At 52.1% G+C, this 21928-nt stretch overlaps 6 protein-coding genes across 6 annotated transcripts, besides 1 other annotated feature; 1 reads left to right on the top strand and 5 right to left on the bottom strand.

Annotated features, from left to right (window-relative positions):
• Positions 1–21928: part of a sequence feature (contig 1.39 809..240080(1)) that runs on past both edges of the window.
• Positions 4184–8474, top strand: ANIA_02391 (DUF3433 domain-containing protein; the record flags this gene model as incomplete). Its single annotated transcript, XM_654903.1, has 4 exons — positions 4184–4392; positions 4457–4598; positions 4676–6482; positions 6529–8474. The coding sequence occupies 4 exons, from the start codon at positions 4184–4186 to the stop codon at positions 8472–8474; spliced, it is 4104 nt and encodes a 1367-aa protein (XP_659995.1).
• ANIA_02390 (isopenicillin N synthase family dioxygenase) lies at positions 8715–9865 on the bottom strand (the record flags this gene model as incomplete). Its single annotated transcript, XM_654902.1, has 3 exons — positions 8715–9434; positions 9499–9642; positions 9704–9865. 3 exons carry the CDS (start codon positions 9863–9865, stop codon positions 8715–8717), a joined length of 1026 nt encoding a protein of 341 aa, XP_659994.1.
• ANIA_02389 (ketopantoate reductase family protein) lies at positions 11527–13262 on the bottom strand (the record flags this gene model as incomplete). Its single annotated transcript, XM_654901.1, has 4 exons — positions 11527–12108; positions 12243–12445; positions 12547–12601; positions 12822–13262. 4 exons carry the CDS (start codon positions 13260–13262, stop codon positions 11527–11529), a joined length of 1281 nt encoding a protein of 426 aa, XP_659993.1.
• Positions 15033–17314, bottom strand: ANIA_02388 (lytic polysaccharide monooxygenase auxiliary activity family 9 protein; the record flags this gene model as incomplete). The annotated part of the gene is made up of 6 exons (XM_654900.1): positions 15033–15175; positions 15445–15496; positions 15586–15782; positions 15854–16292; positions 16357–17057; positions 17137–17314. 6 exons carry the CDS (start codon positions 17312–17314, stop codon positions 15033–15035), a joined length of 1710 nt encoding a protein of 569 aa, XP_659992.1.
• ANIA_02387 (FAD-binding oxidoreductase) lies at positions 18071–19811 on the bottom strand (the record flags this gene model as incomplete). Its single annotated transcript, XM_654899.2, has 5 exons — positions 19485–19811; positions 19329–19432; positions 18926–19271; positions 18632–18873; positions 18071–18581 (listed from the first exon to the last, which is right to left on the bottom strand). The coding sequence occupies exons 1-5, from the start codon at positions 19788–19790 to the stop codon at positions 18071–18073; spliced, it is 1509 nt and encodes a 502-aa protein (XP_659991.1). The 5' UTR covers positions 19791–19811.
• ANIA_02386 (uncharacterized protein) lies at positions 20355–21840 on the bottom strand (the record flags this gene model as incomplete). Its single annotated transcript, XM_654898.1, has 6 exons — positions 20355–20725; positions 20773–20840; positions 20890–20964; positions 21012–21313; positions 21366–21436; positions 21639–21840. 6 exons carry the CDS (start codon positions 21838–21840, stop codon positions 20355–20357), a joined length of 1089 nt encoding a protein of 362 aa, XP_659990.1.

Here is a 21928-nt window from a genome sequence, read left to right as displayed (position 1 = left end):
GGACTGTCGAACTGGAACAGCGGGAAGGGCTGAAATATAAACTCGCGGCGTACAGGTGGAGGACTTTTGAGATCGATAGAGCCCAGAACCACGGGGTAGGCTATAACAAGAGGACAATGAACGTTGAAGCTTTAAGCCCGTACTTTAGAACAGGCGGGCCCCTGCGGTATATAAATTTGACGTCAAAAAGAAGCAAAAAGCAGCAAAACCGGGCCAAGCAGGCCAACCAGAGTGAATGTGGAATAAGTCCCGAAGCCTGGTCTATGCTTTCAACGGCGACATACCCCATCCGGAATTCTGTGGTCAAAGAGGGGAGATTGCCCGGCGCCGGATCGACCAGATAAGGGTTAAAGCTCTGGATGCAAATTTAACTGTTTCCACTCTAGGCTCTTACAGTTTGCGGGGCATGCAGTTGTGAGTGGTGGTGATGGTGGCGTTAGGCAATTGGGGAAAACAAGGACCATGATCTGCAGACAGAAGAAGGGCAACAAGCTAGCTTTTTTCCAGACGACTCGGGAGTCACCTGCCCGCTAGGAGCGGGGATCTCAATCACTAGACAGACGGAATACGAATGAGGTGCGAGAGGCAAGATGAGGGCCAGGGGGTCTGTCAAGAGTCTTAGTCTTCCAGTCGACGTGGATCAGCGCCCAATTCAATCTCCCAGATTTTCACGCCAAAGGGATCCACGGCGATCCGCCGTCGAATATCGTATCCGCCGGCCTGGGCCTATTCCTTGCTCCTTTTGAGCCAATATGATTTGGAATCCACAGGTTCACGCATTCCACAGATCTCGACCAGCTTCGACAGAGCAGCCGGCTCTTGTCCTAACGTTTCCCATTGACTCTCATTGATGGACAGTCTCCTATGTCGTCATCCTAACTCCCTGCCGTAGTCCTCCCGTATTCTTGCCGTAGTATACTCAGAGTAGGCGTCGGTCGACTCGGACACAAAACAACCAAAGCTGCTAATGCACAGTCAAAGGCAAAGCTAAAATCAAGCAGCCAATGTTCGCTGAGTCTTGAGTGGGTACAATGCCATCACTGGAAATCAAAAGTCACGATGTCTGGAACGCCATACCTCCTTGTCGCGGCTGGCGATCCACGATCTCCCAAATCCTCAAACACTGCTGCCCGATTAGGCAGTTGTTGCGATAGCCATCCGCCCTTTGGCACTCCAATTCCCATCACAATAGGAGACCAGAGGCCCTCTACCTCGTCCTCCTGTGTTTTCTTCTGGTCTACCTGTTGAGCAGAACACCCCACACAGCATCCCATCTGTTTCATATCTGCCGTCTTTTGACTGCTGGTTACATCTCCTGTCGAATGTCGTCCGAAGGTTGTTGGTGCCTCAGGCCTGAAGATCGGCCAGCTTCCGAGGCCAGGAATAGGACCTAACCAATGAGGAGCTCAGGTTTCTCCATCCACTTTCTCACCAGGATTCTCAGAGTGCGATGATAACAATAGTACCCCGGTGCCTGGTCTAGATCGAGCGGTCACTGGCAGGAAGGGCAAGACCAAGACAAGAAGATGCGCTGATGTGCTGCCCAGCCCCACCGTTCGATCGGTGCAGCCAGGGGCCGGCCGGAGTTTCTAGGGCTAATTTGTCGTCTGGCGGCCGCTTTCCGATGCCCAGTTCAGGCAATACCTCCGTCGCCTGCCTGAAGAATTGGAATCCAGACCCACCTTTATCGGCGATACTCCGGAGTATTACCACGTTGAGCTCCATCTACTCCTCCGCCTAATCCAATTTCAGTAGTCGCCTCCTTGAGCCTCTCCTACGTTATAGTGGGCAACTGCGGATTTCGTATAGCAATACGAATCTCACGCATGGACATCTCACGTCCAACAATCCTTTCTTTTCGGCGCAGCTCCTCGAACCCCTGATCCCGCATGTTGGGAGCCTCAGGGCCCTGAGAGGGCTCTCTTGGGTCCTTCCCTGGGCCGTTCATTAGAGGCATAGTGCGGTTATGTCCTGTGACTTAAGACCGTGCTGAAGTCTCCATCATGGACAAACTCCAAGGGTTACTCTAAACGGTTGTTCAGTCACGTTAGTTTCAGATTCCCAGATGGAGCACTCCAATGATAGTGACCTCTGTTTATCGGCCTTGCAAAGCGATCTGGGGCGTCAACCTAATGCCGGGTTTCAGGGCAATACGAGCAAGTGCCGGGGCAGCATCGCTGGAACCAATGTCCGTGCTCGGTAGTGATGAACAACGGTCATTGTCAGAGGGTTTCAAGGTGAGACGTCTCATGTTCAGCCTGTCATGCACGCCATCCCCACAGGGGCAACTAACTGTTCGTTAGCCGGTCAGTGGCCAGCCATGATTTATCCGGTCTGCTGTCCGGAGTTGAGTGCGGATGCCGAAAGTTAACAGATACTGAATGTCGCGCTCTATACATTCCGCTCTGGACGTTCCGCTCCCGAGGGGCCAAGGCTGTAACCCGCAGTATATACGGCATATGACATTTCAACCAGACCGCCGTATACCGTACAGCTGAGTTTCTGTCAAACAATCCTAAAGAGAAAGTGCAGAACGGCCATGCGCTCGTGGGTCTTAGACCAAGAGGATACCGACATATTAGAGGCTGGAGAAGCTAGATATACTGATTGCAGCCTTAGAAGAAGGCTTTGGAAGCTAGCTAACCAACCATATCAAAATAAACACTCTAAGTGGAATCCATACTCATTTACGAGCGGGGCATGGGATAAAAGAGGACAACGGAAAATATAAAGGAAAGAAGGAAAGCTCAGATGACCAGAAGCCAATACTCCAATATCGTTAACAAGGTTAGATAGCTGAAGGTCGTCAAGAACGACTCGGCTTCCTTCCTACTTCCGTCCCCAACGAGCCGATCATGGCTGGTGGGTTTACAGAGAAGTATCCTCACCAATTCAATAATTGTCTCAAGAGTGGCTTATCGCTTACTTCATGACTACCGGCAAACTACCTCGTTTATGATCAGCGCGGGTGTATATACAGATGCGTACGGTCTCCGGCGTGGCGAAAATAAGCCTAATTTTGACTTGAACGCAGCCGAAAAGATTGGTCCAAGTTATTATTTCGAGGTTCTCCAAAATGATAGTATTTGGCAACATGTCCTAATTTCAAGTAAATATTTGCTCTCATAAGGACCTAGTCTTGTGGATCTCAGATCCGCTTCCAGAGGGTTTGGCTCCCTAAACCACCTGACCAGTCCTGGAATTTGGATCGAAGCACGTCCCACGCATGGACCCTCGCCTAATACAGGAGAAAAGATGAGCTTCAGACCAGCTATTCTATCGCATAGACCAGCCCGTAGGGGGCTGACGAGTGGTTCTACCTTGAGCGCCAACATTCCGTACCCTTTAAAGCAAGTACCATCCAGTATGTGCATCATGTTACGGCAGGCTAACATCACAATACGGCCAATGCAAGAATGTGCTTTTACTGAACTTGGCCGATGTCACCATTTTAGTTGGCTGTCCTTTTCTATGAAATCAATAAGGTATATTGAAAACTACTCTCAGCCACGTAGACAAGACGGTGTTCTTCATGCACGTACTATGGCAAGGGTGCATTATTCATGACCCATGCATCCGTAGTGACAGTTATAATACTACTGTTCTTAATGCCTTTTCTCAATGATCCTATACCGAGAGTCGTGGGGCAGGCGAACAGCCTCAACCTAGGAAGAACGAACGGCTCGTGCGTCAATAAGAATATAGCACCTTCAAATATGACGGAACACGAAGAGGACAGGTACTGTAACTAAGAAGGCCAATCCACCTATTGTCGTGGGTGTCCAAATACAGGATCGAAGCATTGATTTAGGCTCCGCACGGGGTTATATATCCGCTTGACCGGCAGGCCGAAGCCTTGTAGTGCAGAAGGTATAAACCTCGAGTTGGGCTGATAGCGCACCCATAAGACTACTTATCGTACACTGACAGACCCTCTTTACAGAACGGAACTACTCCCAAGTAAACAAAATCTGCTGAGCTGGTTTTGAGTTGCTGTTACCTGCAGGGTCCTTAGAGTAATAGATACTTCTGCGGGCGTTACAACTAGTTGTAAAGCCGGTACGAATAGTACACGCTGATCAGCACCGGCTGCTTGGAATTTCGGTATAGGTTACGCAGACGTAGGGAAAGCTGCGTCATCGCCCCGATCATTGGCTGAGTCTCCTCAAGTCTACCAATGATAATGCACACAATAGTGGGTATAAGCTTGGCGCCTCGCTCAACGAGCCAGTGGCACCCGACGGCTGTCCCTGGCGCCACGCCTGAGTGCCTGAGGCCTGCAACAGCTGAGCCACGATTGAAAGACCTCGACCGACTGACGCCGTTGGCTGTCATGTCCGACTCTCACCCCTTCAACCTTGCTTCGTCCACCCCTCTCCATCGCCTGGTGCGGTCCGTCTTATCCAGAACTCATTAGAAAATCGGCATGCGGGACTTTGCTTTATATTTTCAAAAGGAACTATCATGATAACGCTGTTCCCGAGTCTGACACCGGAGTGAATCTGGGGGACGTTATCGCTAGCCCGGCGGAACATGCGACCAGACCATGTCTGGAGGCCGGCGATTCAATCTGTACCATGTCTACTTACACCTCAAAAGTGCGGACCCTTGTTCTATTTCTGCTGATCAATGCTCACCGTGTCTCTTCCTAGACTACTACTGGACCACTCGTCAGCCTGGCTCTCCTCCAAATGCCCGACCTACTCACCCGACGGGATGGCGCCCAATTCCCCTACGTCCTACCTTCCTCACCTTCATCGCCTGCCTCATGCTGTTCCTGATGGTAATACTTGAAGCCTTGAGTCAGTACAGCGAACGAACCGGAGGGCTTCGCTTCTTCGATGATACCGATGATCTGAGCAATCTCGAGTCGTTCACTTACAACTACGTCCCCGTTATCATTGCCCTCGTGCTTGCCACTTTATGGTCCTTTATCGACTTCGACGTATTGCGCCTAGAGCCATATTTTCAGATGGCCCGTCCCGAAGGATGTCCGGCGACGGTCTTGTTTATAAATTATAATTTCGGACAAAGCTTCATCACGCCCATAGCTTCTGCCAAACGACGGCACTGGTTGGTATTGGCGGTCTCTCTGGTCACGCTACTCATTCGCATTTTCCACCCCGCGTTACAAAGTTCGCTCCTGGAATTGCGAGAAGTAACCACCATCTCGAATGAATCAATGAAGACTTGGTCAAAGCTGGTAGATTTATCCACCCAGGCTCGCTGGTTTGCCGTGCAGGAGGACAACGAAAGCAACAACTTTGAAGCGTACTTTACGGGCAGTGCAGAACTTCAACAGACTCGCTCGGGGCATTTTGCCGTTGCACCAGTTCAGATTCCCACGGATGATCGACGCGAAACCACTGTTTGGTCACTCAATCAGACAATATACTGGACTGAGCTTGATTGCCAGGATCTGTTTACCCAAGATTTCTCGGTTTCCGTAGACGAAACTGAGGGTTTGCTGCACTGGAACGTCACAGACATCCCGATTTCTGGTCTGGGCGAGGAGTGCATCTTGGATTTCTCGTACGACAACGTGATATTTCCCAACGTTGATTTTCTTCAAGTCCGATACTGGGAACCGACGTGGTCCAGAACTCCGTTCACCGGTGCGGATAAAACCTTTGTTCCGGACGGCTGTAATTCAATTGACCTTTATGGTGTTCTGCTATCTATCAATGCCACCTCTCATGGCTCAAATGCTATCAGCAGTGTTGTGGGGGAACTCACATCATCTGCCACAATGTTTGCTTGCAACATTGAGTATTTTAAGGGCGAAGCAGAGATTACTATGCACGCAAACAGTTCAATCACTAGCGCCAGAGTGTTCAATGGAACCACACAGGAACTCACTGATGATGAATTTAATATCGACGCTTTCCAGAGTTTTCTCGCGCATCGAGCTCTATATACCAGCGATATGCTTTTTGTCCAGACCAACGAGACAACCGGAGAGCGAACACTGACGGAGCTGCCCGTGATCAGCCAGCATCTCGGCGACCTAGATCCTGTCCTGGTCCTCGACTCGTCCAAGACCATGAGCTCGGAAGAATTCGCAGCCAAGGTTACTCGAGGGGTCAAGCAAACGTTCATCCTCACAATGAGCCGTTTATTCAACCCGGATGTCTCACCAACCACCGCCGCCGCAGTCCGTTCTACAGGCCAGGTCTCGCTTGCCATAGTCGCAGCGGTTGCTCGTTGCGCGGAAGTTATCTTGGGAATCGGCGCCGTCCTCACCCTCATTATGCTACACTACTATCACAGACGGCCAAATATTCTTCAAAGCGATCCGGGGTCCGTTGGTGCAATGTGTAGTATGCTAACTGATGTCTTCGGTCTCAACAATATCCTGGCCGACCCGCGGTCTGGCTTTCACCAGTTTTCGACCCGGCAGCTTCGTCGCCTCCTGCGGGACTGTCGGCTTCAATGGTACCACAGTCCTCTTGGAAGCCGGCTTGAGATTGTCACAGTAGACGGTGAGCTTTCCCCTGTCATTTACAAACCTCGTTCTAATCAGTCTAGGCAATCCTGTGCGGTTAGACGATCAAATGCGCGTACGGGCGGACCCGCGGCCACATTTCCTGGTCATTCCGATCTTCATCCTTGAGTTTCTGCTTCTCGCCGCGGTCATCGTTCTGATGAGCTTGGTTATCTCAACGTTCGCCAAAAAGGGCGGGTTCCAACATTTGAACCAGTCTAGTTCGAGTTTCCTCCAAGTGGTCCTGTCATTTCTTCCGTCTGTCGTTGCGTCGGCAGTTGGCGCGCTATGTACATCCATTCATCGGAACCTCAGCATTCTCGAACCATGGGTCCATCTTCAACGTGGAATGGCCAGCGCAAGCTCCTCGTTGACCATGAACTACTCGTGCCAAAATCCGTGGACTGTTTTACCGAAAGCTGCTAAGAACCGTCATGTTCTGCTGGGTTTAATTTCGATTGCGTGCATCGCCAATACCGTCCTAACTACTGTTGCTGGTGGGCTGTTCACGCAGCAGTTGACCCAATCAGAAACTGCAACGGACTCTCTCTTCGCAAATTACAGCCATTCTGTATTCCGCCAGAACGACTTTGCGGCAGACTTTACTGAGTATGACCTGATTCAAACGAGTATCACCAGTGGGGTCCCGCTACTTCCTTGGACAAGCACAAACCATTCATTTGCTCCCATCGCAATCCGTGATCCCGACCAAGACTCCTCCTACAGCGCAACGACTCTGGGTGTGGGTGCAGATCTTAACTGTCAGGCCTTGTCCATCCCCGACAATCTGGTATGGCAAGAAGATGGCCCGTACTGGACTTACCACCCATCTTTAGAGCCAGACCGCGATTGCTGGGTCAAAATGACACCGCCCCGCGACGGAAACGATAGATACGCCCTATCGATCAACTTCTTTTCGCCGGTAGCGATTGAGGAAGCGGACATTTGCCAGTCGTCAACGGTGCTTGTCGTGGGCCGATGGAATTACACCGCAGCATCTGGGGTTACCAGTAATAACACGGTTGCTTTGCACTGCGAACCGCAACTTTTGCTGAGGAATTTTTCTATCGTATTCGATCACAAAGGTCAAATCATTAACCACTATGAGATCCCAAACACGTCAATCACATCTGGCAACATGTACGACAATGCGACCATCAGCCTCGGGCAGTTCAATAAGGTTTTTGCGGCTATCCCACAAAGCTTCTACGGCTCGACAAATACAAGCTCAAGCTACGTCTCATCTTACGATTGGGCGGGTTTCCTCGTTGCCCTGCTGTATAAGCAAGATGTCGCACCCATCACGCGTCTTGATCCCGACCGGTTGATGGCTCTCTCGCAAACTGTATACCAGTGGGTTTATAGTACGTACTTCTCGCTCTGGCGAGAGATTTATCTTCTACCTCTTCGAGAACCTGTCCTGGCAGAGAACGCCACCGTTATATGGAGCGCATGGCGGATGGAGCCATCAGTGTCTTCGCTGGTTATCGCGATGGCTATCATTGGTCTCGACACTGTGGTAGTGTTGATTGTTTTCGGCACTCGCCGTGGGAGATTCAATGGGCCCCGGATCCCTCGATCCATCGGGTCTGTGATTCCATGGATCGCCAATAGCCATATGATTCACGATTTTGACGGTACGTATGGGTGGACAAACGCGCAGCGGCAGACGCATCTTGAGCGGCTCAAGAAGCGGTACACATTTCGCATGTTTTTACGTGAAAACAATGAGTGGAGGTACGCGGTTGATGAGGAGCCACCGGTGGCTGCTACAAAAACAAATCTACCGCCTGACTCGACGAATGGGGAAAGTAAGCCACCTGAGGAAATCGAGCTCAGTGTGATGGAAAGTCGCGGAACACCGCCGGTGCAGCCTACGACTGAGGCTGTCCGTTCAGAGACACCCCCTCCGGATTATGAAGAAGAGCCTCCAGCGATATCGGTTTCCGAAAGAAATGAGACTCGTGAGCAGGACTCGCGAGCTACGTGATACGATCTAACTGTATATAATAGACATGTTCAAATAAGAATTTTGATAGTCAACGGGCATTATCCACTTTCCAATACACCTATCAGGCAGGTATCAACCTATAATAGACGGTGCGCTTATCTTATCTTGACCGCCAGTTTCTTGAAGCATCGATGATTCGGACTGCAGGCCGTAGTGACGCAGGATGGGCCTAATTCAGTTGGCCCCTCCTATTCTATTCGCATGGTTTGAATCCTCTAACTAATAAGTCTGCAGCAATCTTGATTGATTATATTCCCAAGCGGTCATCCCACCCTTATACCGGACCTCTTCTCCTTCCTCCACCAACTCCGGTATCGCAGCCACCAACGCGCCCCGATCCGGTTTCCCAAAGTATGCGACCGAGTAGCGATCCGGGACGAGATCGTTACTGATCTCAGGTCTTGACTTATCCTTCATCTCAGCAGGTAACGTCACCCGATGATTCGCCGAGCGCAAGCGGTCGTTCGTCCACCGTTGCAGACAATCGCCCACATTGACGATCATTTCTCTCCCAGAGTCGCAATCGGTATCGGCACCGCTAGACGACTCGGTGGAGGTAGGTCCAACAGGAAGATAAACACCCTCGTGGTTTTGATCCTCAACTTCCAGCCCCCCGACCCCATCCTGCCACAGTAGCGTGATGGTCCCAAAATCTGTATGCGAGGAGATGCGCATCTTCTTCCCGCTCTGCAGGTCCGAGATCTTTGTCGCAGGGTAGTGGTTCAACCGTAGTTCGGAGCTGTTTGTTCCGCAGCGGTCACTGAGAAACGAAGCGTCCTGATTTAGGGAGAGCGCGATCGCGGAGAGTAGCGTCAGATGCAGGGCTTGGCATTGCGCGTAGAAGGACTCCATGAATGGTCGGAAGCCGGGGATGACGGAATCGTCTGGGAAGATGTTGGGATAGAGGGGGTCGTTCTCGGGGCCAAGGTCGAAGGACTCCTGGATCGGTTCACATTCCATTTAGCGTGGCACGTCCCGAAGCCTGACTTAAGGGGCACGGTACTTTGAGATCGAACACGGCTTTCCCCTGCCGGATGACCGAGAGCTTCTCCTGTCCGACACAGCTCCAGCCTCGGTGCGGGTTTGCTTGGACGGGGTGGGCAGCGAGGGTCTTGGATTCGAGGGGGAGGGCGAAGAAGTGTTTGCTCTGGTGCGTAGATACGTATGTTCAGCATGGTGTGAGGCTTATTTGGCCGGGGATGGCATACCCAGTCGAAGACCTGGTCTAGGATCTCATCGGGGATGGTGTGGTTCTTTATCTTGACGAAGCCAAGAGTCGAGAGAGAGGTGTAGAGATTGCTGCAAAAGGTGTCTCTCTGGGATTGCGTGCCGGAGGTGAAGTCTCTGAAATTGAGGGTGGGAATGTCCATTGTGATGCAGGCGCTGAGGGTGTTGAGACAGGTGAGGGAGTGATATCGGCGGGATATCGGCGTTTATCAATCAGCTAGCTACATCCTGCATTGAGCTAGACCAGGCCAGAACCCCGCCAGCTCGGGAGCCGAGACGTCAAGGTCCCGTTAGGCCCGGAGGAGCGGGACGGGACACTAAGGCGAGATGTCGTACGAGTAGAAAGCCGCCTAGAGAGAGACCGGGGCTTGACCGCAACTTCTTGACTCCAGGTTGGTGGTTAGTCACGTATCAGGAGTCGATCCGGTTGAATACATGTCACTTCAACCCTTCTGGCCTGATGGGAGTTGTGCAAGTATGCATATTTAAACCACCTGGAAGACTGAAAGGGTGAATCAAGAGGAAAACTGAATCCCAAAAGACTAAGCATGGAATGGCATAGACTTATCCGCGAGCACAGCCATCATATTGTCCGTCTAGTGGGCCGAATGGGTACATTGATCAAGTCATTGCCCGTCAACGCGTCATGATCTACAACAAAAAAAGGTATACAGTTAGGGCTTAGGGAGCAAAAACCCCAGGCCATCGGTTGTCGTGCCCTACAAAGTTTACGCTTCCTATTGTCTCTGAGGAGATTCATGAAGCACCCTAATCAACGAGAATGCGTTTCCCCAATACTATGAGTATTTTTCAAACCTATGGGCCATCGCTACGGCAAAGCCACCCCGATACTCCGCCAGCGGATCACATTTCCAGCATCCTATCCACTCTTCCTGACCTTTTAATATCATTAATAGAGCAGTAAATATGCGGCGCGCAAAGAGCGCATTTGTATTGTACTACTGGGCTCACGGGGCCGTTGGCGTGCCCGATCGCTCAGAGCGAGACAGCCTCTGCCCGTCCCCCGGGATGACGCTTCTGACGGGCAGATCGAGCTTTCTTTATCTCTGATGTCACTGGGGCATGTCGACTCAGACGTTTTTATGGCTCTGATGGGCTGCTGATTAATGCGGCAAGATCTATAAGGCATGAAATGTGAATGGCACAGGGCTATGTTAGCATACAAATTTTCAACAATCAGTTCGATCTACATCCTTCTCTAATTAAGCAACTCTCAGACTTATAGAACTCCATCATCAAGATCGTTAACTGCAGAAGGGGCTTAACAAGCCAGCGCGAGCAATCATTTCACGGCGTGCAAAGTCCACCTATGGAAAGCAGAGAGAAAGGGGAGAACGGACCAGGGCTGTTGTAATGAGGAAGATTATGGCAATGAAAAAAATACCTTGAGAAGCCTCGCATTATCCGCGTCCTCTACTAAAAAGGCCCGACGCGCTCCCGATTTTAGGAAGTCCTGAAAGGGGGACTCCGGATACGGCAGCATCATCCGGACAGGTGTTCGTATCATTGCTGGATCGGCGAGACGGGATACGGGGTTACCATTCATGACAATGCTTTGAGACCTTGCATAGAAGCCGAGGGAGTGGACCCCGACGGTATGATAGGCATAGCCGGGCTTGGTGAAGATTACGAGAGGGATTAGGAGAACGGGCCAAGCTGGCAGAGAGGAGCAAGTATTTCGTGCAGGATTCTGACTAGATTTGAGGTTGAGGAGGCGCCTAAATGCTAGCAGGGCATGAAGACGAAACTCTATTACTATAGGCAGCCATCTTTCATGGCAAAACTAGTTCGCCCTTTTATCCTTGATCTGCCTATTAATAGCCACCAGAAGCACATAGAGCCCTTCCAAACGCGGCGTATCAATACCCAGCTCGCGTCCCTTTTTCACGGGCACGCCCAAAATTACCTCGATCTCCATCTCCCTGCCGGCCTCGCGGTCCGCCTGCATGCTCGTCCGGAGCGCACCCAGCCTTTGTGCACGCTCAATAAGCTGATCGGCAAGTCCGTCTTTAACCTCGACATTACATCCCTTCGCAACGGCTATAACTTCATTCATCAATTGTCTTGTATACGGTACTGCATCCGGGGAAGAGGACAGCCAGGATGATACATCCTGGTCTGTGAGCGCGGTGATGGCATTCCACGCGACGTTCCAGATGACCTTCTCCCACCGCCGGGGCTGGATGTCGGCGAAGGTGGTGAAATGTGTTCCACCAGCGCTGAGGACGGATGTGAATGTCTGCAGACGGGACTCTTCTAGCGACGCATCGTTCAGCGAGCGGTTGGGGAAGAGGCCGAGCTCCGTGTGTTCGGAATGGGTGTGGTAAACGACTCCTGGAGCAGGCTGAGAGGCGCCGACCCAGACCTTTTTTCAGTTAGCACTACTCTTTATGCTTCCCTTTACGCTTCTGGATATAAGACTGGCCAGTCTGGAGAGATGAAATGACGAGACGCAGAAAAGGTAGCTAAATATCCACAAAATAGGAATGAAGAACATACAACCCCCGAAATTATTGTGACACCGGGCCACCTCTCACGGAATGGATCCTCATTGCCGACCCCGTTCTGCAGAACGACAATCGTAGTTGTTCCGTCGACGACGGGGTCGAGTGGTATTATGGCGCCGCGTGGATCAAAGGCTTTGTGCGTGCAAACGATGTAGTCAAAGTGGCTCCCCGCAACGTCGGAGGGGGCGCGGATTACTGTCCCACCGTCTCATAAGCTTGCCGAACGTCTTTTAATAAAAGGAACGAAGAAAGGAAATGGGACATTTGAGACTAGAAGAAAGGTCATGGACGCATACCCCGATCCGGACGGAATGTGTTCTTCCCGTGGTTCTTGCTATCGATCGAGATTCCCTATGCTCTTGTGAGTATTATATGTTCTATGTGCCTATACACACGGCCGAAATGTACATTCTTCAGCACGGCATCGTAATTCGAGCGCGCGACCACCGTCAGACGGACGCGGTCGCACCTGTTGAGGATGAAGGCGTAGAAGGAGCCGATCCTGTTCGACAGAACCAGCTGGTCAGCGGGCGGCTCTTGTTGCCTTATGATCAATCAAAGAGCCACGTACGCTCCAAGCCCGTAGAGAAGGACATTTACTGAGTCTGAGGTTGAGTTGGCCATTTTGAGGGCGAAGTTGGAGGTTGGAAGAGAAATGAAGTGGGGAGAGCGTTGAGTCAGAGAACAGAGTGCGGGGATCGGCGATGCTCCGATACTGTAGTGCTATAGACCCCAAAATCACGATGGCCGACAGCAATGTCAGACCCAGCAGGATACAGACCCCGATCTTGGTGGACTGACGCATTTGCAGCTTCCAGAAGACGGTGATTGGCACAAGGGCAAGGATGATATCGGTCATGGTCGTGTACGCGCTGACCCAGCAGGAGAAGTTGTAGATGACGGCCTGGTCCCAGCACGTTGCGTGGGTAATTGTGTAGTCCCACAGAGCGGCGGTGGGTTTGCACTGCAGGAAGACCAGGAAGATCGAGACCATGGGGAAGACGACTTGCATTATGGACATGCCGAGCAGAAGGCGCGCGCGGACCGGGTTCGGGTCCAGCAGGTTATTGAGGAGAATCGCGTTGGAGATGTTGGGGAAGGAGAAGAAACCTGGCCCACGTTACCCAACCGTTAGTATTTGGCCTGTGGATGGTTAGTGGTTGGCCTAGGGATGAGTTCGCCAGAGGAACAAATAGGACAGACCAATATTGAAAGTGTATCCGAGAATCTGCCACCACCGCTGCCGTATGTCGACCGAGTCCCAGCGTGACCGAGTATGAGACAAACGCTGCAGCGATGATGCTCAGCGTCTGCCAGGCTCAGTAAGACTTGACCTAGAACTAAAAGAAGCAGAAATGGCTCAAAAGTGCTACGGTTGTAACCCACCAAGGAAAAGAAGATGAAGAAGCCATGTGCCGCGCTGTGACTTTCAATCCCACCATGGCAATGGCGATGCTTGTAAAGACCCATCCGACGAGATGCACATCTGTTTGGTGGCTCTGGGTGAAGTCGACGTCTGTGTTGGTAGTGGCCATAATTGTAGGTACGGACCAGAATGATTATGGACAAGGGTGCAGGGCCCTTCAACAGCACCTGGGGATAATATGAAGGGTCCAACCAGCAGGGGAAAGGCTGGTAAAACGAGATATATAGCAGTAGAGCTCCAGCTGTCACTGCTGTCAAGAGTACATTGGGTCACCTGTCAGTAGACGGCCCGTGAACGTCCCCTAGAATAGCTCTATTCCTGCCCACAGCAGCTGCATGAGCAGCAAACGCCGAATAGTTGCCAGCCGTGCTAGACTGCAACGGAGGCACGGTAATTACCCATGTCATTTGCTTTTTCTCCCCCATCTAGGGGTAATAAGCACATAATGGGTTCGTTCTAGGTGTTACCTGCAATCCAGTCATATTCTCACTGACACATGAATGGGTCAGTCTAGTCTAAAGACGTAAAGGGCGTTGACATGGACTTTGCAAAGCATTTCTGGTTCAGACAGAACAACCACCGCAAATACGAAGTACGTACTCCGTAGGAGCAAAGGAGCTAAATTTTGGACCTGTCGGAGTGATCCTAGAGCCCATCGCGTCCTCATCTCCGTCTCCATCGCGGGCCGACCACTAATGGCCATTGAATGCCAATAGTCGGGACGGATCTGGACACCGGGTTGGCGTCCCGCAGTGTTTCGAGGTGGCGATTCAGAGGTCAGTCGCAATCTCAGAGGGTTTGTTTGCTTGTCTATAGTCAATTGGGTCCGTTTCGTGTCCGATGCGGCGGACGATTCCACACAGACGGACCCAGGATAGTGCTATTAGTCTAGGTGGTCCGATCAGCGCACCTGAGCTTATCCACCTTCCACCGGCACTGTATTAGTAGCATATTGCTAACTGCGATGGTATCAAGACTGGTAAAGTAGGGGGTCTACCCCTGGTCAGCTGTAATCAGCCATCGTTCCACCAGTACGCCTTCTGAGAACCAAACCCTAACGAGACAGCTTGCACAAGCTGCTCAATGTTACAAATCCCTCGCGAGGTTTGGCCTGAAGTATCAGAGTCAAGGGGTTTAGGTCCGTTTACAATCCCATGCTCTGTGCGAGGGCAATCCTAGACTACAAGTGGACAGTCTATGCAACGCTTTCGCAGCTACAGTTTCTCAAATCGACGCCAAGCTTGGGTAAGAGTATATAGGAGCGCGAGTCCACATCATCGAGTCAGCAGTCACGTATTCTGTTTCAAAGGTGCTCTCATCCGCTACACGAGTGTGGGTATATTCCACAGCCGGAGCTTAGCTTTCCTCAGCGTCATTCTGGTCGAATGCCGCACTTATAGTGAACTCAATTATGTGGAGATGGAGATAGCAGGTGTATGGACTCAAGGCTGCTCTGCTGAAGGCGAAGAGGTGGATGGCAGTTCTAGACGTCTCGGGTGCTACTTAAGTACGTCAATGTAAAGCGTCATTATTATTTGCGGACATCTTGAAGCAGTAGTAATGGCCTTCGTCATAACCATCTTATATGTCGGTTCGGTTCAGATACGCATGGAATTGGATCGGTGTCTAAGCAAAGCTAGCAGAGCTGCCACACTGTCGGCTAGCGGTAGTAGTCCGCCTGTACAGGTCCTGGTTAGATAGGCACAAAATAGTGCCCTTAGGCGCTCTGCAGAGTGATATGAGAAGCTCATATGGATAATGCATCTACCAGAGCCTTGGGGCTGTGGCAAACATTGGTCGAAGCTCACTACATTTACTGGCTGTGCAATCTTATAGTACATGGATTTGGAAGAAGATGGACAAGTATGGCTTCAGTTGACTTAAGAGAAAGAAGAAAGAAAGAACGTACCCACGCAATCAGCCAGTAATGCGTGTCTGAGTAGTCGATTCTCAATCCATGACTGCCAGAAAATATGGGAGCAAACCTCGCTGCGCGAAGGAAACTGTCATTAGGACCCAGGTTTACCTTGCAACAGGATATAACGGGACGGATATTGGAGAGGTGGTCGTTGTCATCATATACAGTAATATCCGCGTATACTTCAGCTATCTAACATGGATTCTCACATATGGTAGGCATTAGTGCGAGCGTTTCGCCTTGCACCGTCCATGCTTACGGCCACGACCATGACCATGGCCCCGCCCCGGTCGACCAGCACCAGATGTAGCCGCAGCTTCGGCCGCAGTAGTAGCTTCAGCATCTTCCGTGGTAGCAGTAGCAGTAGCAGTAGCATCGGCAGCAACAGCCGTCTCTGCAGCAGGGGTCGAAGTAAACGCCGCGCCCTGGCTAGTGTTCATCTCAGTCTCCGCTTCATCGATTCCACTTCCACTTCCCTCAGAATCGGCACTGCTAACGCCTCCACTGAAGACCTTCATACTCCCACCGACACCCTCCAGCTCCGGCGTGAGCACCTTCCCCTTATTCGGGGGGCCGTTCCAGTTCCCGGCGCTGCACTGCGTATCAATCTCCGTGCACTTGTCCTGCCAGATCTGGCAGTTCTTGTTACCTGTTGGCAGATATGTGCCCCAGCATTCGTCGGCCTGGGTCCAGCATTCCTGCGAGGACTGCGCATATACGATCAGTATTATACTAAAATGGAGGAAAGGGAGGAAGACGAACTGCCCAGCATCCAGCTTCATCAGAATAAGAAGAAACCTCATATCCGCACCAATCGTCGCGAACAAGGATACATCCCTCAGGCTGCAGCCCATCTTTCTGAGTCGCCTGTGTACCGCTGACCTTCGCGTTCTCTGTCGAGGCGCTCGCGTTCGGCTGATAGACACTGGGCCCGAAGCTCGGATAGGGCAGCTCCAGCGGTTCCGTATAGATATTGTACGTCAGGCCGGGAACATCCAAACTGTAGGTCGAAGCATCGATCACCACTCCCTCGGGCACATCCCCGCTCTCAGAGCCTTCCAGGAACACCTGCGCGCAGCCAACATAAAACTGCGGATCCGGCGGGCTATCTTGCGCCGCATGGAGGGCTAGCAGTTCCGTTCGAACAAGATAATCTCCGCCCCGAAGACCCTCGGGAATCTGGACAGACAGGAACCCGTTATTGGCGATGAGCTTTTCCGTGCACCATTGGCTTGTGCTGGAGTCATAGTCTAGCTCGTAGATCTTGAACCACCCGTCGCCGGCGGCGTTGTTGTCACTTGTGGCATTCGCGACAGGCTTCATGTACACCGCACAGGGGCCTTTGTGGGATCCGTCGATGGAGCCTGGCTGGCTGCCATCGGGGTAGGCGCGGAATTCGAAGGTGAGTGTTGAGGACTGGGAGACGGCGCAGGTACGCGCGGCGGCAATCTCGCCGTCATAACCTGCATGAATCCATACAATCAGCACAAGCAATATTCCTAAGGTTGGTGGTATCAAGAATGGAACGGGGCAAGTGCGCACCACACGCCATCGCATCGTTCGCAAGCGGACTAATCGGAAACGTCGCCTTTTCAGCGTTGCGGTTCATGCGGATGCATACGCCATCGCCTTGGTTCTCGCCGTCGACGTAGAGGGTGGTCATGAGGGTGTGGCCGGCCACAAGGGGGAGAAACCCCAATGCAAGACTGAAGATGCGCATGTCTGAAGAACAAGTCCTATCAAAGGAATGTATAGAAGAAAAACAGGGGAAAAGGAATGACTAGAATTGAAAGAAATGAGACTCACTAGGTAGAGGGGAGGGGGAGAAGAGATCGAGGTCTACCGCATTATATAGCTACCTGCCCTAGTGTACTCTATAGCCGCCAGCCCTACCTCAGGTAGGACTAGACTCAGGTCCAGAGACAGAATGAAATGGGACCCTGCATGCACCCGCCCTGCCAATTCCAAAGCAAGTTAAAGGTGTTTCAGGACCGAATCGGTCGATCGAGATCGCTTCATTCTGCCAGATAACAGGACAGCCAACAAAGATGATGGCTAAAATTTCCGACAGTGGCTGCGTCTTTGAAGGCAGCTCATGCAGTAGGATATGACAGGCCCGATATTAAGGCCCGTCGATTCTTGGCTATGATGGTTCGATCTGGCGGTTTTGGCGGTGATGTTGGTCCCTGGGCCAATTAGTTGACATCACTTGTGGGATCGAGTCAGAAACACGAACTGGATTGGATAGCAGCGTTCATGGACCCGAGACTAGAACTGCCGGGCTGCAGGGTTTGCCTAATTCAGGGCGCTTAGTGGCGGTTTCGCCGGTTTCAGATTGAGTGATTTCTGTTACGGAAGGGTTTGGGGGCGGTTAGGGTAGATAGGGTATTAGGTTTCTCTCTAGTTCACAAAAAATAATACACAGAATAGTATGATACCTGAGTATCCAATAATTAAAAGAAGAAAGAGACCTAGTCTAGTTCTCAAAAACCTTGAACCCTCCCGGCATCAAACTCTGAAAGACCGCATGGGGGTCATACTTTTGTGCAATCTTCGCCAGTCGGCGATGGTTCTCTGCCCCATAACCTGGGAAAATCTCCTGGAAGCCCGCCGCGTCGCCAATGTAGTTGAACGGATCATAAAGACCAGCCTTTTTGGTGGCGGCGTTGATCGCATTGGTCGTCTCCTCAACCCACTGCATGACGACCTCATCGTACTGCGAATCGGTCCACTCGACGACCTCCGCGTACGCGAGGTAGACCTTCGACGCGTCGAGGCCCAGCGGGTTACCGCCAGCCTTGGCAGAGGCGTCCAGCCAGAGTTTGCCGATCGGTTGCCAGTCGAGCTGGATGGTCGAGATGGCGGATGCGGGGACTTTGGCGTATAGTTCGGGCAGGCGGGCGAAGAAGGTGCTGTTGATGATGCTGATACCATGGTACAATTCGCCATAGGTCGTGCCCTTGACGGTGCCGGCGACGAAAACGTCACTGATTTATTAGTAGGGCTCGTTGGTGGAAGATGAGAGGGGAAGACGTACTTGATATCGTCAACGACCATCTGGCCAAGCTCCTCGGCAAAGTCGGCAAGCGTCTTGAAGCCAAGAGTGCTGGCGTAGACCGGGATATCGGTGAATGGCTTGAAGACCTCGGGGAAGGAGGTGTCGGCGCTGTCGTAGAAGAGGATGGCGGAGGCAACGGTGGGCGAGCCTGGGATAGGGACCAGAGCGGGGACAATGTGCGTCTTAGGGTCGGAGATGTTGGCGGCAAAGGTAGCGACGGCCTGCGTATGTTCTTTAGCAACTCCGATCTGCCCATCTCCAGCGGTATCATACCTTGAGGAAATCATCAATGTACTCCTCCGACACCGTGTACGAACCCGCCCAGACAAGCGGTGATTTGATCGTCTCGACGTCGAAGCGCGTCACCAGACCAAAGTTGCTGCTACCACCCTTGAGCGCCCAGAACAGGTCAGGGTAGCTGGTCTTGTTGACTTGGACAACGGAGCCGTCGGCCAAAACAACCTCATAGTTGACGACCGTGTCGCAGCCCCAGCCGACCTGGTTACCATAGAAGTTCACGCCGCCGGCCAGGAGCAGACCAGGGACACCGACGGGCGCGAGACGGCCGCCGGCAACAGCGAGGCCGTAGGGCTGGAGGTAAGAGTAGACCTCGCCCCAGCTGAAACGGTCAGCTGAGCCTCCTTATACCTAGGAAAGATGCGACAGGGAAACCAACCGGTGCGAAGGACCAAGGTGCAGGATGGACTGGTCCTCGTTCAGCTCCAGAGTGTTCAGCTTCGACATGACAATCAAGACACCGCCGTCAATGTTGTTTGAGCCCTATTTGGTGTGCATTAGCTTCGTACCGTGCAATTTGCATTGGAATGCGCACCCTGATACCCATATGGCCACCACCGCGTACAGCAAACTGCGTGTTCGTCCGCTTCAGCAACTTAATCGCCGTACCAAGCTCGGTCGCGGACTCCGGGCGAAAGACGCACTCGGGTGACATGATCTCCGTATTGGACCAGAAGTTGTTCGATTCATCGTTGTAGACCGTCGAGTTACGCTCGAACAACGAGTTGGGGATATCCTTCTTCAGCGCCGCGCAGCCATACGTACCGTTCGGGTTTGTTGCGAGCGACAAGCCCGCGAGGGATAAAAAGCCCGCGAGGGGCGCAGCGTTGATGATGCGCATGGCTTTGACTCGGACTTTGACAGAAGACGAGGTAAGCGAGACGAGAAGAAACGTGAGCGACAGATACAAATACAATGGCGGCGGGCTCCAAGAACAAGGGGCGGTAGCCGTTGCGCCCGCAGGTTCCGGGACCGAGGCTGCGCAGCAAATCTCGAGTCAGTAGTGAGTCCTCAGGCCAATGACTACTAGTGTCAGTCTTCAAATTGGGCTGGTGGGTTGTGGTGGATCGCAATCAGACGCTATTCAAGGTTTTTGTCAGCGCCGGCGCCCTAGCGCGGTAGCGCCGTGGGGATCGCCCTGGGGGTTTCCTGGAAGGCCCGGATTTGGTTCCAGAAGAGGCACAGTGTGCTCTCCAGGCGCTGGTGGCGGGTTTTAAGGCGTCGAAGGATGCTGCTTCCGCCCTGCTGGGTTTGCTGCACGTGGCCGGCCAATATATACATTGAAATTACTATTATAACAATCGCTGATCCATGATATCCGTATCCGTATCCATATCCATGCATATCCATATCTATGATCATGCTCCTACGTTATCCCGAGCTGTAGCCCGCAATGAGCTCATTCTCAACCTCCCGATTTCTTGATATCGACTTCCACTGTTCGGATGATGCCGTCGATTTCCTTGCCTGCGCCCGACGGGGCGGAAGCGCCTGATAGAATGTGCTCTTCGCTCGAGTTATCCAGGGCCGACTTGTACGCGGTCGAGTGATTGTGACCGCGGTTCGAAAAGGTTGGATGGTTGCTGCGGGGAATTGAATGGAGAGGGAGTGAGTTGCCACGACTCCGTGATGGATATTTGTCGCCGCTGTACGATGACAGGCCGAGCAGGCGGGGGAAGTAGCACCGCATGAACGGTCTCATGGCCGTCACGCAGCCGCCAAAGATGCCTAGATTTAGTTCGATCACACACCACATTAGGGCATTGGTTGTAGCCCCTAGGTTTTGTCAGCTTGTCGGACAATGGATGGGGCAGGTCGCATACAGGTTAGGTCGTCAGTGTGCTGAAGGATGTACAGACTGGAAAGCCGGATGCAGCTCACGATACCGACGCTGTCCCTCAGTCAGCATATCACCAGAAAGGCAACTTGGGCGTACTCACAAACATCCAGTCGCTAAAATACAGCCGACAGCGATCTTCTGTCGATTCGGCATTTGCAGTCGTCGCAGCCATGGCCTGATCGGTCAGCAACAGCAGTCAAAAGCTTGGCCGGAAGGACATACACAGGCACGAGCACAGTGGCAAAATCTGTAAATATACCGAGTCCGGCATTCCAAAAGTAAAAGGTCGGCCGGTCCATGCAGGAACCATGAACGATTCGCATGTCCCAGGATTTCGCAACCGGGTTGCAGCTGAACACATTAGCCAGTACACTGGCAATGCTATAACCGGCGGCGATGAACACGAGCACCCAGACGGCGATATGGAAGTTGCGACTAGGGAAGATGCGCATGTAAAACAATAGCACTGAGACCTTGAGGAATCCAGTGCCAGCGCAGTAGATGATAGCGGCCACAACATTGAGCTACGGTTGTCAGTTGCCAGTGTCGCACCTAACGAGGAGCTGTTGGGCGCACCTTCAAAAACCACGGCGAGAGATGGGAAAGAGGAACATCCCACATGTGAACGCCGAGGCCCCAATTAAGCACTGGCATTTGTCAGACAAGTACTTGTAGGTGCAGTTGACCTGCTTACTCTCTAATGTCACGGCACTTATAACGCATGAACATAGCTTATTCAGTTAGCAAGGTCCTATATCCTCGATCTAGAAGCATACAAATGCAATGATCATGAAAACTAGCGGGGTAATCAGTACAGTACACCCACGAATGCATTGTTAACAAACTCACCGTCATCCAGCCGGAAGCCTTGGGCAATGAATATGCGAGTCCATAGTCGAATAAGGATAGATGATAACGAAATCACCAAGAAGACGGCATTGACAATGACATAGCGGTTGCCGTCATATGGGTGGTGGACAAAGTCGGTATGCTCACCAGGCGGCGGCGACAGCGCCGGGGTGGTATCCCAGTCCAGATCAGCCATTGACATGATGTGAATAGAGTGGTCTCGAAAGCAGGACGGCCGGCGTCCATGCCAGGCGTTGACGGGCCTTATTAGTGAACGTCCCTCCACCGAA

This window comes from Aspergillus nidulans, chromosome VII, assembly GCF_000011425.1.
Source record: "Aspergillus nidulans FGSC A4 chromosome VII".
NCBI lineage: Eukaryota > Fungi > Ascomycota > Eurotiomycetes > Eurotiales > Aspergillaceae > Aspergillus > Aspergillus nidulans.
The sequence above is the reverse complement of the archived record's forward strand: the minus strand, read 5'-3'. Positions and strand labels throughout refer to the sequence as shown.